This window comes from Corvus cornix, chromosome 12, assembly GCF_000738735.6.
Source record: "Corvus cornix cornix isolate S_Up_H32 chromosome 12, ASM73873v5, whole genome shotgun sequence".
NCBI lineage: Eukaryota > Metazoa > Chordata > Aves > Passeriformes > Corvidae > Corvus > Corvus cornix.
Window position 1 is genome coordinate 10,980,684 of NC_046342.1, and position 16,670 is coordinate 10,997,353.

Consider the following 16,670-nt stretch of genomic DNA (forward strand, 5'->3'; position numbering starts at 1 on the left):
ACTAGTTGTGAGATTCTCTTTTGCACACTTTCTCCCTCTGTTGATGAGTGTTTCAATAACCCCTGTGAAGAGCAGCTTCCATGAGATGATGTGAATGCCCTCCATTCCTAGGCCCAGAATAGCCTGTTGCCTGATGGTTATGACAATCCTTCTTCAAGATGAAAGATAGGGATTCAAGCAGCACAAATAACAAAAGAAAGCAAAAGTGAGCTTTCTCCATGCCTGGTAGCTGTTGCAGTGAGAGCAGGACATCAACCAGCTTGTAGGTATCTCTTTGAAGAAAAGCAGTTGCATCCACTTATTTTATTTTTTTGTCCCTCGAGAGATGACTCCAGGGGTTTATGCAGGATGGTCCCGGGTTGGGGCTTGGAGTGAGGTGCAGATATCTCAGGGAGGTTAAGGCTGCTGTGAATCCCTTTGAGAGGCACCTCCATTAATCTCCATTTGTGATACTCAACTCAAGTTAGCTATTGTGAATTAAGCCCCAAAAGCAGCTAAGTGCCTAAAGGCTGTTACAGAGGTGGCCCTGCCATTTTTATTCTGTTACTGCAGTGCTTTATCTCATACCATGTCTCTAACAGTGACCAACAGGAGATATTTTAGTGGAATATGTCCTGCCTTCATTCCCCTGCAGTGGTGATGGTCGATCACCCTGCGATTCACTTTCTCCTTCTGTGAGCTCTCTCTGCTGTTGACCACGAGGTATTGCAGTGCTCGTGTCACCCAGTGCACTCACCAGTGGCCTTGTTTAAAAACCAGTAGAAAGTCATAATGATTAACACTATGGAGATTAAAGTCCCTCTTTAGATCACAGCCTGATAGGCAGCTGCTGTTGCAGTGCCTGCTTTGCAAAGGCCACCAGTGTGCCAGCAGGGCTGCTGTGGTTTGTGGCAGTGTTAGCCCTCTGAAACTTTCCGTGGTGGATGGAAAGATTTACAGGTACAGTGATGCATATCTATCTGAAAATCATGTTCAGATTAAAAACTTCCTGCAGAGCTAATGTCAGCTCAATCTTCGGGTCACTGCCACAAGCTCAATCAGGTTAGAGATCAGAACCAGCACACAGGTACGGGGAAGGTTGGCACCTATCAAACAGGATAATCTGCAGCATGATTTTTTTATGACTGTGCACTCATAATGACATGTGCAAGCAGTGAATGGATGTGGTCTGGAACAAACTTGCTGGTTTGTCTGGTTCTGGTGAAAATTTCAGTATCAAAACAGTATGCAAAAATAACTGGTCAGATCCAGCTGAAGTCACTTGAGTTATGTGGGGAATGAACTGGCCACATATGCCTGAGATCTCAGTTAACATAAAAGCTATGGGTTACTCCTAAATTGTTTTTATTAGAAACTCTTGGTTAAAAAGGCACTTGTTAGAATAATTCTTTCTGTTATTATTTTTGTATGCCTATGATTTTGATAACAAATTATATATATAAATTATTAAACCAGCTATGATTTAATATGTATCATGCCACTGACTTTTTAATTAACTAAGGAGCCATCATTCTCAGCAAACTGTTCCATTGCATAGGTGTGCATTTCACAATAATTGAATATAAAGACTTATTTTTGTCCCTTTATTGATGTCAAGGAAAACAGTGCAGTTATGAAAATGGAATAAACTGAAAAGATTCCTTCAGTTCCTGCAGGTTGGTTAGAACAAATGACTTTCCATTCCAGGTTTTATGAATGTAGAGTTTTCTGAAAGCTTTATAGTACTTCAGGGAATGGAAATTGCAGGCAATAAATAATGTAGGATTGCTCAGGTATTGGGAAGTAGAGGAATGGGTTTTATCCGGAAAGGTGAGATTTACTTTTCTGTATTTCACATAAATGTTTTAGAAGGAACCAGATGTAGTGATTTGTACTTTATTTTGGGTGTGGAAGCAGCATGAGACACTTGCCCAGGAGCACCACATGCTGGAGCCGGCGCGGGAAGCACTCCCGGGGCACCCCTTCCCTGCGGGCAGCAGGTCAGCAGCGAGCAGTGACAGAGCTTCGCAGTGCCCGGCACTGCTCTGGCTGCAGAGAGGCAACCACACGGGCAGGGGGTCTTTGTCTCTCCTGGTCAGCGAAGCCATCAGATCTATTTTCCTACCTCAGCTTGATAAACAGCACTGTTTTATACGGAATGAGTTTGCCTAAACAGTTCTCGCAGTGTTAAGAGAGCTCTGCTGGAAAAGACTGTTTAATAAACCCCTCTTTCTTTCTTTCTTTCTTTTTCCGTGTAGAAAGCAGAAATATGGCAACAAAGGAAAAGCTTCAGTGCTTGAAAGATTTCCACAAGGACATCCTCAAACCTTCCCCCGGCAAGAGCCCGGGGACGCGGCCTGAGGATGAGGCCGAGGGAAAGCCGCCCCAGCGGGAGAAGTGGGCGAGCAAGATCGACTTCCTGCTGTCCGTGGCGGGTGGATTCATTGGTTTAGGCAACGTCTGGCGGTTCCCGTATCTCTGCTACAAAAATGGCGGAGGTGAGCTCTTATTCCATGCTCAGGAATCAGTCTGTCTGCCCTGTGCTCACTATTTTTCACTGCCTTCATCCAGTTTTTAAGAAGAATGATCGTACATCTGTTTTCTACCTTCCTCACCAGTCTTCAGGAGAGATTGTTTCATCATTGAGTAGTTTTAATTAAAACTTTATTAGGGAAGAAACACAGCAATTTCAAATGTTATGCTATTGAACCTGTCCTGCTTTTTTTATTTCTGCTGCAACTGAGTCTGACTTTTAACCAGAAGATACACTATTAATATAGACCAGTAGGATTTCAGACCAGGGAACTTCAGAATAAGAGCAGTCTGAGACATGTGAAACTGTTGTGTGCCTAACAATCTGCCATTGTTATTGCAGATATTCACTTTAAAGAGGTAAGAAAATGCCCTTTCCAGCCTATACCCATCCTTTTTGCAGAGAAAATGAGCAAAAATACCCCCAAATAAGATTATTTCATGCTGGTATTAAATAATCAAATATGTTTATTTGTTTATATGTGCCTGTTGCCACTTTTTAGATGCTCTTGTGTAAATTCATTCATTTCATCTCATTACGTACTGCTGTATTTTCTCAACAGGTGCATTTCTTATACCTTATTTCATTTTCCTGTTTGGGGGAGGTCTTCCCGTGTTTTTCCTGGAGGTGGTGCTAGGACAGTATACCTCCGAAGGTGGAATTACATGCTGGGAAAAGATCTGCCCTATTTTCACTGGTAAGTACATCTTGTTGTGCCTTACTGCTTAAAGACACCTCTGTAAACCATATGTAGCAGCACCATTCCCCTCATGTCCATTAATTCAGCTATTTGCTCTAGTAATTAAGGGTATGATATTGGTTCCTGGAAAGGTAGAAGTCAGAGAGTCTGAAGGACAAAGTGAGGTATTGATTTTGATGCTATCAGCTTGTTAACTGGCAAAACTGCCGATAACCAAGAAAGAAATTGTATATTATGCCTTTTAAGGCAATTGCACATTTTGTTTACAGGTATCAGAGAAAGTGTTGTCTTGGAAGGCTAGATGGCATTAATGAAACCATCTTTGAAATGTTATTTTGGTCTGGAAATCAAAATCCCTCTTCCATGTGAAAGCTTACCATTGGCATCATCCCCCTGCTACTGATACAGTCAAAACATGGACAGCACTTTTTGGTTGAATTCAGGAACAGGGCTTTGGTCATAACTGAGTAGGTCCTGGCAAATGTTGGTCTGATATTATCGAAGGGCCTTTGCCTGCTCATTTCTCACAGGGACAGTATGAAGGCTGCTCTGGATGTTAACTAAAAGGAAAAATGAAAGACAGGTTAGAAAAATGATGGAGGATGCCTGTCTTGTGTGTAGATTGCCCTTTACAGCTGGACAGCACAGGCAGACTCACTTGGAATAACTACACTAAACATGTGGCTCTGTTCAAATCCCATTTGGAAAGAGTGGGCACTTCACACTGGCATGTCTCTAGCTCTGCCACTGTTGCCGTTCCAGGCATCTCTCTTCCCTTATGTCACCCCAAGCTGAAGTGGGGGTTTTCTCTGAGGCTCACACTCCCACCTAGTGCTCACAATGCTGCTGAAGCTGATGTAATTGTGCTGCTTTAGCTTAATTTTCTTCCTCCTCCTCCCACTTTTGTGAAAACTTTTTTTTTTTTGAGGAGGAGGAAGAAGGAATGTTCCTTGTTTAAATAGCAATCTCCCAGGCATCCATAAAGAGAAAGTGTAGCTAATGTGACTAGCGTATATGCTGAAAGAAATGCAGATGTACAGAAAAAATAGCACTTGCTCTGCTTGTTTCCATCTGACATAAAATTAATCTCTGGTGATAAAGACTCCTGCTGCAACAAGGTTTTAAACTGTAAAATATGAGGCAGGTACCCCAAGTGCTGGAATATCCATCAGAGTGATGTTAAAGGGAGCCTCGTAGGTTCTTGTAAGAGACAGCTCTAAATTTTTGAAGGAAGTATTTTTATTTTGCCTGTGGTTCATAACTGGCAAACTGTGTAAGCAGAGATTTATCCAGTTAAGCATAAGAGCCACAAATACCGTACTTCCTTTGCACAAGTGAAATTGAGGCAGAAACAACCGCTTTCACATTGATTCCTTTTTAACTCATTCAAGAAATGTCTTTTTTTCTCCCCCACATAGACTTAGCCCAGCCAGTTGATAACTGAGTCGTGCAGGGGCTGTCCAGCTGAGCTGCTGCTAGGAAAGTTGGCTTGGGGGACAGTGTGGCAAGAATGAGGTTGCCCACATAGGTACCTAAGAAGTGAGATGGTGTAGCAAACAAACAAAGCCTGATGCCTTGACTTCCCTCTACTAAAACTTGAAATAGCTGGGTTAGTGTTAAATTGAGTAGATATCCTGCAATCCTCCCCTCAGTGTCAGCAAACCATAGCCAGAAACTCAGCCCTGAGTGCCAGAGATGCTGGCAGGTCTGTGCTTATGTGTGGTTGAGCTGAGTTTCCATCAGCAGTAGGATAGGGCAGGATACAACCCCATGATGCAGTGGCAATGGCACCAGCCCCAGGACATCACAAGGTGCAGCATCTGTCACATCTGCCCATTTTTCTTTTCTCTCCCCTTCTTGCCAGGAATTGGTTATGCTTCCATAGTGATTGTGTCCCTTCTGAATGTGTACTACATCGTGATCCTGGCCTGGGGACTCTACTACCTGTTCCAGTCGTTCCAGAGCGTCCTGCCATGGGCACACTGCCACCAGAAGTGGAACACGCCGACCTGCGTGGAAGACACTCTCAGGAAGAACAAAACGCTTTGGATATCGCTGAATGCCACTAACTTCACCTCTCCTGTCACAGAGTTTTGGGAGTAAGTACCCCCTCTTCATGGTGTCTTCAGAGAGTTTTTGGTTGCATGCCAGAGGTCAGTACTGAGATTTTATGGAAACCCAGTGGGAAGTGTTAGATAGGAAAAGAAAATTGCTCTGGGTGTCAGTTGTTTGACCAGTGTTTGCTACTCGTTCTCACCTACCTTGAGACAGACTGGTAAGTCTGGGAGTGGTGGAGGAAGGTGTTAGATGTATAAGTGTATTTATCCTAGACCATACAGGGAGCTCTAAAAGCCCAGTACAGCTTCTTCTTTGGAAGAAAACTTGTTTCCTTCTTGGCTGGATCTCTGAGTGCAGCAGGAGAACACAAACAGGTCGCTGCAGATGCCCTGATAGCAGGGATTTACAGTGGAAGCAGTGAGAAATCATCACCTTTGTGGTTGCCTCTTCCCCAGCTGTTAGCATTTGCACTACACTTTGTTAAGCTGTAACACATCTCTTTTCAACAACGTAAGGCTTTGACCTCAGTAATAAATCTGACAGAGGTGGTGAACATTGTCCTGTACTCTAGGTTTCTCAGGTCATCTCTGTTACAACATTTTTCTCTGCAGTCTCTGAGGAGACTGTTTTGCCAGATGCCTGAATTTCATAGTCATAAGCTTCTTACTCTCATTTCTCTCTTATTTTTCAAGTTCTAAATCATATTGCATAACATGATCTCTGAACAGGCATGACCCCAAAACTCTGTGTGTTTATTTAAGTGTCAAAACATAGTAGCAGAGGAAGACACCTGTAGGGAAACTTAAATCCAAAGTGTCTACAAATAGTTTATTAATAATATTTTTTTTGCTTGTTTGCTTGCTCAGATAGTCACTTAAGGGTAAGAATCAGTTTCTGGCCCAGCCTGGCTTTTTCAGCATGTTTAAAGTGCAGTTTCATCTCTGATCAACTTGTACCTACTTCTCTATTTTTAAAAATAAGCATCAGCCAAAGCCCCAGCAGGAATCGTGTTCGTGCTGAAGATGTTTGGCATGCATTAGGTTTAGAAAAAAATAGTCTTAGGAACTGTGCTAAAATTTGTAACATGAGAGCCAAACTACAAAGGGGCAGATTGAATCTTGGATTGGTAGTTTGTCAGGAGGCTCTGGTGGCTGGTGTGAGGGGCAGGGTGCAGGCTGTGAGAGCAGAGTTTTCACCACAAGCTCTGTGTTTCCGTGCTGAGGGGCAGCTGCTTTTTTACTTCGTCCCTTGTAAATATGGAGGAAGTTGGAGAACAATTGTTAAATGGTACCTTTGGATGTTTTGGGGGAACTGAGAAGCAAGTTGCAGTAGAAGAGGAAGGAGCTCTCACTCCTTTGGACTCTCCCACAATGACATGGGACTGAAGGCCTTGAATCCAAATGAGTGGCTGGTTTGGTCGTGTGTTCAAACGTCTTCTCACGGCCTCCCAAGGAAGCAGAGGTCCACAGTGCTGTCCCAAAATAGTTGCTCCCCCAGACTCCCAAAGCACTGTGTTCATCACCGCTTTTGTTGAGTAATTTTGCTGACAGTCCTCTTGTACCTGGGGGCAGCCATGAGCTTGGTGGCTCCTGATGTGGCCATGGGATTGTCCTGCTGCTCTGGAAGCTCCTACTCCTGCACTGTACAGGTTTGTGGGCCGAGTTGTCTCCCTTGGCCCCAGGCAGCATGTCCACTTCAGGAGACTGAAGATACCATAGCAGAAAGGAAAAGGGCCAGGGACTGGGAAAGGGACTGTACAAGAGTGAGGGCTCCAGTGCACTGGGGAACAGCAGAGCTCTCTGTGGGTAACACAGCAGTATGTGATAAAGGGTATTATGGCAGGGCAGCCATGGGCTAGGGGAATGATGTCCCTCTGGGATCATGTTGGTGATGGACCTTTTAGTTAACTTCCCTCTAAGAGAAACCAAGTCAGAAAACTCCCCTGCCAGCTGAGCCAAATCCTCCTGTAGATGTGCTCAAGCTGGAGGTGCCTGAGGCTGGACAACAAATCTTTGATCCTCACACACTTTCCTGTCCTCAGCTGTGCCCTCACTGTGTCTGTAGCAGAGTCAGAGCAAAGGTTGCTCAGGGATTAGTGCTCCTGGAGTAGCTCTCCCTGCACTTTGCAGCCACTTTAACTTGTGTCCTCAACAGTTTTAGACACTGTAAGCTGAACTTTTCCCTGGAGTCTTGCTAGGGAGGAGCTTGGCTCTGTAATCCTACTAGGACAGACATACTGCCCATAACTCACTGTTTCATCATGGGCAAAACTGTCCTTGACAGAGCAAGCTGCCTTCAGGAGTCATGACACTTAGAAGAGTATTAAAAATAGCTGTTCTCTCTGCATAAATAACTATTGATGTCTTCAAATAAGAGCAGAGATCACGCAGCACTGTTGTAATTAAAGTAGCATAGCTCTTACATGGTGCAAGCACTGAATATCCCCTTTTTTTTTTTCCCCAGCCATGCTACTATTCTTTACAATTCTGAAATTAAAAATAGTTTTAAGAACTTTCAGGTACCTTGCCACCATAAACAATGCTGGCTGCCAGCCAGCCAGCCAGCTACCAACATTGAAAGGACAGGTAAATAATTAGTCTTTAACTGAAGATATCCATCTGCTTTGTGGCACAATTAATTCCAGTTTAATTCAGAGGTTTGTGAGTATTTGGTTTCTGAAACCCAATGCCATTTTTATTGTAGGACATTTATATAGTGTCCTCATCAGTATTGCTTTGCAAAACTAGTGCTGCCCAGGTATAATTGACCACACTGATGCATTAACCTCTTCACGTTGAACAACTCAGCCTGGCTGGACATATAGTGCAGCCTGACATGTCAGTTCATTTGAATTAATGTTCTGTGCAAATCACATGCTTGCTTGAGCAGCAATAAAAGGGGGTTAAGGAAATCAGGCTTTATATCAGGAGACTTACCTCTTGGTATCACATGCTTCAGGTCTTATTTCTGAAGATTTTATTTGGAAGTCCAAAACCTTAAAGGCTTACACACATATTAATACATAAGGGATAAGTGTAACAGGGTAATTATGGTTGAACAAAACCTCTGATTGTCTGGTGCTGGCCAAGTGTTTATAAATATTTGGTAATCAGCAGACTTTATTCGTCCAAATCCCAAGAAAGACCATCACATGCTAATGGCACGTAATCCTAAAGGGAGCAACACAAAACACTAAACAAAATCTAGAGCAGCTGTCTCTGCCTCTAAGAGCAAACTTGAGAGTTTTAAAAATTGTTTTGTATTCTCCTTTTAATATTCTTCTGTACAACCTCTTCAGTGTTAATTATTCTTGTTCATCCAACATGAAAGGATGCTTCACCTTTCCTGGTTTGAAAGGTCCTGTCTGCATTCACTTGATTAATGAGCTGGAATAGCCCTCAAGGATTGCATAACTCTCTTCATTTTATTTTTGTTTATATTGTAGAGACAGTTACAGCTCCTGTTACATTTCCATATTGCACACACTAGAACACATTAGTGTTCAAGGGTCAGGAGCTCCTGTTTACAACAAACTCAGCCCCAGCCTGTTGTCCCATTGATTATATATGAGTGACAGTTAATGACAGCATCAAGACTATAAATCTGAGTAAGTAACAACTCCGTGTGTGAGTGGTGTGAAGGTAGCTGAGTGGGCTTGGCTGAATCTCTGTAGCACGAGGGTTATGTAACAAAACTGAAGAGTTATCAGCACAGCCCAGCTCATGCTCTTCCTGAACTTGAATTTACAGGGTCACAAATCCAGGTTGAGTGCTTCTGCAAAAACATATAGGGCTAGAACTCATAAAACAATTGTAATGCTGAAGATCCCCTGGTAATTCTGAGTGTATTCCTTGAAGTAGTCAGTCTCTGTGAGATGGGATAACCCTGGGCAGAGAAGGCCAGTGCAACATAGGATGCTTGCTGCCTCACATGGGAAAGTGAGATATCTGGCTTTTTTACATAGAAAAGTAAGATATTTGGCTCTCAGCAGCCCACTGGGGTGTCCTTGAAAAATCTTGAAAGAATTGCTGGGGCAAACTCTAGGAGAGATGGCCACTTGCTTTTAGTTCCATAGTAAAAAGCAAAGGAGTCTTAGCTGAATGCATTAATAAAGCTCCCAATTCCAAAAGGCATTTGCAGTTAATTATTCACAGTTTCTTGAGAGCCAGCTCTATAGACTTGCCTTTTTAATACGAACTGCCCCTTTGATTGGAAAATTGCCATCTATTTTTTAAACAGGCACAGAAGGTTGTGGCTAAACTTTGTCATGTTATAAATGTATTTTCTTCTTTTGTATATGCACAGCGGGTTTTTCCTTTGTTTATTTAGGCTCAGGTGAAGCAGGACTGCAACTTTATGCCAAATATTCATTACTGAGGGGTTTCTCATAACTGTTGAATAGCTGTGCTGATTAGGGCAGACTTACCCTGTCTGGTGCCATTAGTCCTTTTCCATAACAAAATACATACACTTTCAGAGAGAAGAAAGCATTTGGTGTGAGAACATGGTCACACAGGTAATCCAAGCGAGTTTGGCAAACAGAGATGCAAAAACAGATGGGCGAGGGTTTGAGTCCTATTAAACTGGTTGATCCAGGGCTTTTTCCAAAAACTAATTGCAAATTTTCCATCAGTGACTTCATTCACTATTATTTCCGTGGTAATAGAAAAAGAAAAATTCATTAGTTCAGGGGAAAACCAAACCACAGTGGTCTGTCTTGTAGTGGATCCCCACGCTAAGCTGGGCACCCCACACACATGGGCCTGACCCAGCAGAGCACCCAGACTGCTCTGGGCTCTGCTCTCTACAACTCTGGTGAATGAAAGTGCCTGACTTTTATAGCTGTCTGAAAATAAAATTTAACTCACAATTAATAAAAATATTTGTTAGGTAGCAAGTTCACTTCTATAGTCTTGGGTCAAGGCATTTCTGTGCTAATTGAGGTCAAACTTTTCCTTGACTAAAAAACCTTGCAGTAACTCTTCAGAGTTTACCGGGTTCATCTGCAGAGGAGTTTTAGCTCAGTGAACAGTAAGAAACAGTTTGTTCTTTTGCATATTTGACAAATGAAGTGTTGAGTATGACAAGGTCTGTGCAGTGTGTGAGGACTATGTATGTTGCATGACATTATTTTTAAAATAGTTTAAATTCAGTATTTAATGATAAGCCATGGGAATTTTGAAAAGAGAGAAGCCTTAATGAATATTTCCCACCTGGATCAGGGTCTTCTAATGGTCAGATGTTTGTCCCTTAAGACACAGGTCAGGAATTACTTTTTATTTATTAACCTAAGTGAGGGAATAAAGTTTCCCACATAATCTGGTGTTAGCTAAGTGAGACCCTGGTGTCGGGGATGCTGAGGGGAGGTGGCAGCACCCGGGCAGTGTTTGTTTGGGGGGCCCCAAGGGGAGAACAGATAATGGCTCCAGCCTTCACCCTGCAAGGCTGCATGGCCTGACACTTCCCTGCTGCACTGCTTTTTCTCTTTCCTCCTCGTGGCAGCCTTGCTAATGAACTGAAAAGGATCAAAAATGTGTGGATACAGGTCAGCTGCAAGTGTCCATGATGGAAACATGGTGTCTACTGCTGCCAGGTGGCTTCACTGGGGAGAGTTTGTCTGGGATCTTCAAGAGAGCAAATACTTTTTTATCTGATATTGGGGTGGTCATGGGCTGCTAAAAAGAGCTTAAATTTTTTATATGTTGTGCAGTATATTGAATTAAGGAGTCCTACAGACACAGGGGAGATGTAGGTTTGCAAAGCACGGCTTTGGGCACATAAGCCACTGACTTAGCAAGTCAGTGAGAGCAGAGGTCTGTCTGTGCATCAGCCTCCCTGCACACCATTGTGTATTCTCAGCCATCACAACCAGAGTCTGCATCAACTGAGCTCCTGCATCTCTCTCTTGTTTTGTTTCCTTTCAAATATTCAGGCGCAATGTGCTGAGCTTGTCCTCGGGAATCGAAGATATTGGTATTATCAAGTGGGATCTGGCACTGTGTCTCCTCCTTGTCTGGGTGATATGTTTCTTCTGCATTTGGAAAGGAGTCAAATCCACTGGGAAAGTAAGTACTCTTTTACCCATTTTATAATCACTGCAGTTAGAGATGTTAGGAATACTAAGTAATGCTGTTCTTGAAGATATTCACCATTTCCAGGAAAAACTGTACTTTTACACTGAGTAAGAGAAGAATTCATATTTAACTGCCTTTTGAAATTCATTACAAATGCCCAAAATGCCTGTGAGTCAAGTAGCCATTACGGGAAGGGCATAAAGAAGCAGATACAAGCACAGATTGAGCACCACTTCGGCTCTAGGAGGACGAGCATCCCACTGATGTCATGAGTGCAGAAGGCCTCAGGCTTGTGATGGGTGGTGTTCTGCACTGCGTGTCTGTGTTCTCACTCCAGTCAAGTTCATCCCAGTGCAGCAGGATGGATGTTAACATAGCTGTGGTAGGGATGTTTTAGGGCAGTGGAAACTGGTGGATGCACAGCATTTTTGAAATGCCGGTCATTTACAGAAGAGCTCTGTGCAGACACACAAGACTAAACTTAGGTACTCATTCAGGAGCTTTGTCACTAACAAAGATCCTGCATAGCTTGTGGGTTTAGTCCCATCACATGCTCTTCAGAAACATGTTTTCCTGTAAAGGATAACAGTTGACTCACTCCTGAACATCCTGCCCCAGTGCAAGTCTTGGTCAGTCACTTAGTGTAAAGCATAACATTATTCCCCCTTGCATTCAGTAGTGTTTTTACACCCATTTTCATGAGTTTTGAAGCCACTGTGTTTGCGTAATTCTCCACTTTCAAACTTGTTGCTTGAGACAGTGTTCAGATAAGTCTGACAGAGGAGGAGGGATCTCAAGGTACTAACTTCCCTGCATTTCTTCTCAACTAGGTGGAAGAAAGTGACCCCATTAGTGCCCTTCCTAAGAAAAAGACCGCAGTGTGAACTCATCTTTTATGAGTCCCCAAAAAAGTCAGGGCGAGAAATTCCAAGTGCCTCAGCTGCAGAAAGAGCATCATTTAGCAGTTTTACCTTATTGCATGCTGCAGAATCAACCAGGAGACAAAACTTTGTAGGAAGCCAGACCTCATCAATTCCACTGTTGACTAAACCACTTGCTTTGCTGCAGTTTCTGCCTTGCTTTCTGTGATTTTTATCAATGAGCCTCATTAAAAAGCTGGTGCCTTACTCTGGATTCCTGCCACATTTCCCCCAAAGAACAGCTTCCACACCTCTAAAGCACACATTGACAAAAATGTTTGTTTCTCTATTCCCTCTGATTGATGTGACTCAGTGAGGAGATTGTACAAGTTTTATAGTAAAGGTGGATGCAGTAAATCTCCTGCAGCAGCAGGGTGGAAGCGAACATGTCTGCAGCACCTTTGGCAACCCTGGTGTCTGCTCAGTAAAGGCTCCAGTAGCACAGAGAGGCATTCCAATCCCCCTAGGGTACTATTTCTACTCCCCTGAAGATAACAGGTTGAAAACAGGTCTGTTAAAATCATTTATCTAAAAATCTGTGTTCTCTGCAAATCCTGCAGAATGGTCTCACGTCTAAAACAGGGCGGTTGTCAGGAATTCACTCCCCGCTCTCGGCATCAGAGCTCGTGCGGGTGTGGAGCCAAAGACCAACAAAACCATTGGAAAGTCTCCGGTTGACTCCATTAACTTTGGGGTCAAACAAAAGTAAACTGTAAACTCTAATGGAGGACTTGAATTATTTGAGAAGTCTAGTTTACTTTAGTAGAGGGTTGTTTATAGCACTTCCCTGCTTTCCAGTGTGTTAATGGCTCTTTGGAGAGCAGGGTGGGGGGAAGATGTAGTTTTTAAATCTTTTAGTAAAGCATTGGACAAATAAACACAAAATCATGATGAAAAATATTAGTTATATTTAAGCTTTAGATAATGTGCTTGATCTTAAAAATTCCTGCAGCATCGTGAGAGAATTTCTACCTGCAGTGAAAAGACCTCTCTGTGAGTTTTTGTTCATTCAGTTCCTGCAAATACCTCAACGTATATTTTTTTTGTAAGAAAACATTGATTTTTTCATAGGCCTGGCTTATTAAAAAAAAATAAGAAGGTGCAGAAATCCCCCTTTTTTCCTGGTTTTAGTGAAACAAGCTAATGTGCAATACATGTTATTTGTCACTGGAAAATATACAGAAAATTCAAAGAGAGAATTAAAAGGGCATGTATGAAAAAATTTCATTTCATTCTATGAAATCAGCCCCGCTCTGTGAATTATTATGGCAATGCAGGCTTTGAGTTCTCCTCGTTATTCTCAGAGGACACACTTAAGAAGAAAAATGGAGCATCCTGGGAGCTTTGCAGTAGTTAAGCAAATTCTGAAAACAAAAATACATTTTAACTCATGGCAGCCAACTGTAATTACCTGGGGGAATCATCTGACTCCAAGAAAAATGCCCTTTCTTGGACAGTAGTGACTGTAGCACAGCAGTTATATAAAAAATGAGAGAAAGCACTGATGAGCAAAGAAAGCAAAATGTTAGAGGTCAAAAAGTGTGGGTCTAAAGATAGAACTGTCCAAATGCAAGCTCAATTAACCCTCGTGCTGGAGATGAAAGCAAAGGGCTCTTTCATCAAATGAATGAGGAGATAACAAGAAGAGAAGAAGTAGGCTGTTATTCAAAGAGAGTGGGAATAGAGGTTAAAGATAATGAAGACGTATTTTCAAACTGGATGAATAGAGCCTTAGTTTCCAATAATGATGTTGCTGAATAGGCAGCAAAGGCAAGAATGAAGTTACAGGACTGGAAATTACCACTGTTGAGGCTGATGCCAACCTGAAGGGCTTGATGTGTTCAAGGAGATAGGAAGGGACACAGGGGAGCACAGACTAAATTACCTTAATCTCTGAACACAGTCCCTGGTGAAGCTGACTGTAGGGGCAGTAGTGGGGCTGCACAGCAAGGTCAGAGGTAGCAGCAGAGCTTGCGAAACAGTTTGCAGCTTGTAAGTTTTAAAGTTCCAATAAAGAATGAGGTAATAATGTTTCAGGGGGCCTCAGTGAGTAAACCTTTTCACTTCCCTGGCAGAGGTGCACTTGTCATGTGAGGAGGACAAACAGCGCAAAGGCAGAATTTGGACAAAAGTCGTGAGTTGTAAAATCATGTCTGAGTGACCTGACTGTTGGCTGGGGCCTCTGGAGGGATCCATGCATTGCCTTCAGACCTAAGGCAGTAAGGTGTTAAAGACCATTAAACTAAAAGTACACACAGAAACTCAGATTGGGCCCTTTTTAGGTATGAGGGGGCTTTGAACTTCCACTGTTAGACCTTTCTTGGTTCTGGAGCTTTGGCTGCCACAGACTAAACATTCCTTTTTTCTTTTCTTATTTTCAGGTAGTGTACATCACTGCCACGTTCCCATTCATCATGCTTCTTGTTCTACTCATCCGTGGCGTGACCCTGCCTGGAGCTGCAGAAGGCATCAAGTTTTATCTTTACCCTGATATCTCACGGTTAGCTGACCCACAGGTACAGAACCAGGAGTGGGGAGTGGGATGATTTCCTGTGCAAAGGGGAATGGTGGAGGGTGATGGTGCTGATGTAGTGACAAACAATTTTTTTCCACGGTCTTTAGAGGTCCAAATACAGCATGAATGTTAATGCTGGGTTATATTTTCCAGAGATCTGCTTGAGAAGGTCGCTGTTAAATGTGATAATGCATCTTTCCATGTGTATGTATGTTTGTGTGTGTATGCGTGTATATTTTTTTTGTGTCAAAGGACTCTGAGGCTGTAGACTCTGTCCCGTTATACAATCTCAGCTTTCTTGTTGGTAAGGTAAGGGAGATGCATTTTTTTTAATGAGGATAGTCTTTAGTTTCAAAGGAGAGACACGTGGGCTTCACAGATGGAACAACAAGCAACAACTGTGAGTACCAGTGTCGCTTATCTCCCTCTGCTCAATAGGAGATGGGGAGAGAAGTGAATGAAATTATAGAAGATTGAAAACTCAGGCAAAGGTGGAGAAAATGCTTTCTGAGGCACAGGAACTACTGTTTGCTTAGCCTTGGCTAGTGGGAGCCAGACTCTTTCTGTATAGATAGAAATTCTGTCTGTGCTCACAGAGCGCAGGTATGGGACACTTGAGCAGATCAGCGTCATTTTTGCCAATAGCGTTCATGTGAGAAATGAAAAAAAAATGCAATATTACCCCCTGAAGAAAAAAAATAGAACAGGGGATCTTTGAAAATAATAAAATGTTGGTCACAGTGATAGGAAATAACATCTGTCTTTGCTATTTCTTTCTAATGAGTATTTGGTTAAAATAAAACTCCAATGGTCGCTAAAGAACTGAGGTAGGAAAAGTGTAATTGAAAGAAACAGTGAAAATTTGGTTCGTTCTCTAGTCTTCCCCTCTTTTACAAGACACCCTTTTCACAGGAGATATTATATTTATGGTTTAGTCTTTTTTTTATGGGACTCTATAATTTTTATGATCTACTGTTAGCCTAACCAGAGTGTCAGCAGATAATGTTGGAGAGGTTCATGTGAGCAGGCCAGCTCCCACCCACGGTCTAGCAAAAGCATCACTCCAAGGAGACAGTAGTCAGCAAGGTGCTGGGAAGTGATGGTGGGAGGGAGGAGGTAATGGTCCTCAGTCTACATTCTCACTTACTCAGACTCCTTGGTGGTTTCCTCTGGTGCTAGCATACTTGAATTCGCAGAAAGAAAAGAACAGATGGGATTCAGAGGATGTGTTTTGATAGTTTGCTAGGTATTTACTAGCCAAGAAGTTCATAGCGTACAGTTATTTCACTCTGTATGTGTTTTTTTTAATGTAATCAGGACAAAGACTCATGAGACCAAGATCAAATATGTATCTTATAAAGTGCATTGTATTTTGCTTATTTTCCCCCCACCCCTATGGCTTTTTATCTTGCATTTGAACAGGTACAAAAACAACCAGAAAGCTAGAAAAATAAACAAACCAAATACACAAACCTGTTTCTCAAGCTTTTCACATCCTCAGTTTAAGGAATCTGTTGGCTGACTCTAAGTGAAATGAGTTACAAGAGAAATGAGCAATGTTATAAATACTTCTGCATTTCCTATTGCACTGAAACACGTTTATTGTTGCGCCAACAGGAAGGATCAGCTGAATGACTAAGAAACTAGAAATACTGAGCATCTCTGGGGAGGGGAAACAGGAACTATTGTAGAGATTATGTTCTTCTGGGTTCTGATGCTAACAATTTTCTTTTCCTTGTGAAAGCCAGACTTGCAAATATGTTGTTCTCTTTCCCTGTCTCCCTGGTCCTTTAGCTCTCACCCTCAATGTTTCTTAGTTTGAACTGTGTGTTTGTGTTGATTGTTGCAATGCAACAATGCTGGTAATAACAGTATTTCTATCTTTCCCTTT

General features: G+C 42.5%; 1 protein-coding gene across 6 annotated transcripts in view; it reads left to right on the forward strand.

The window, feature by feature from the left end:
• Window positions 1–16,670, forward strand: part of SLC6A6 (solute carrier family 6 member 6) — a 57,926-nt gene that overhangs the window by 21,746 nt on the left and 19,510 nt on the right. For all 6 annotated transcript variants that reach the window (XM_039559161.1, XM_039559162.1, XM_039559164.1 and 3 more), the window contains 5 exons: window positions 2,238–2,477; window positions 3,075–3,209; window positions 5,077–5,311; window positions 11,203–11,335; window positions 14,646–14,780. In XM_039559161.1, coding sequence (XP_039415095.1) covers window positions 2,238–2,477; window positions 3,075–3,209; window positions 5,077–5,311; window positions 11,203–11,335; window positions 14,646–14,780 — 878 coding nt within the window. The remainder of the gene's footprint in view (window positions 1–2,237; window positions 2,478–3,074; window positions 3,210–5,076; window positions 5,312–11,202; window positions 11,336–14,645; window positions 14,781–16,670) is intronic.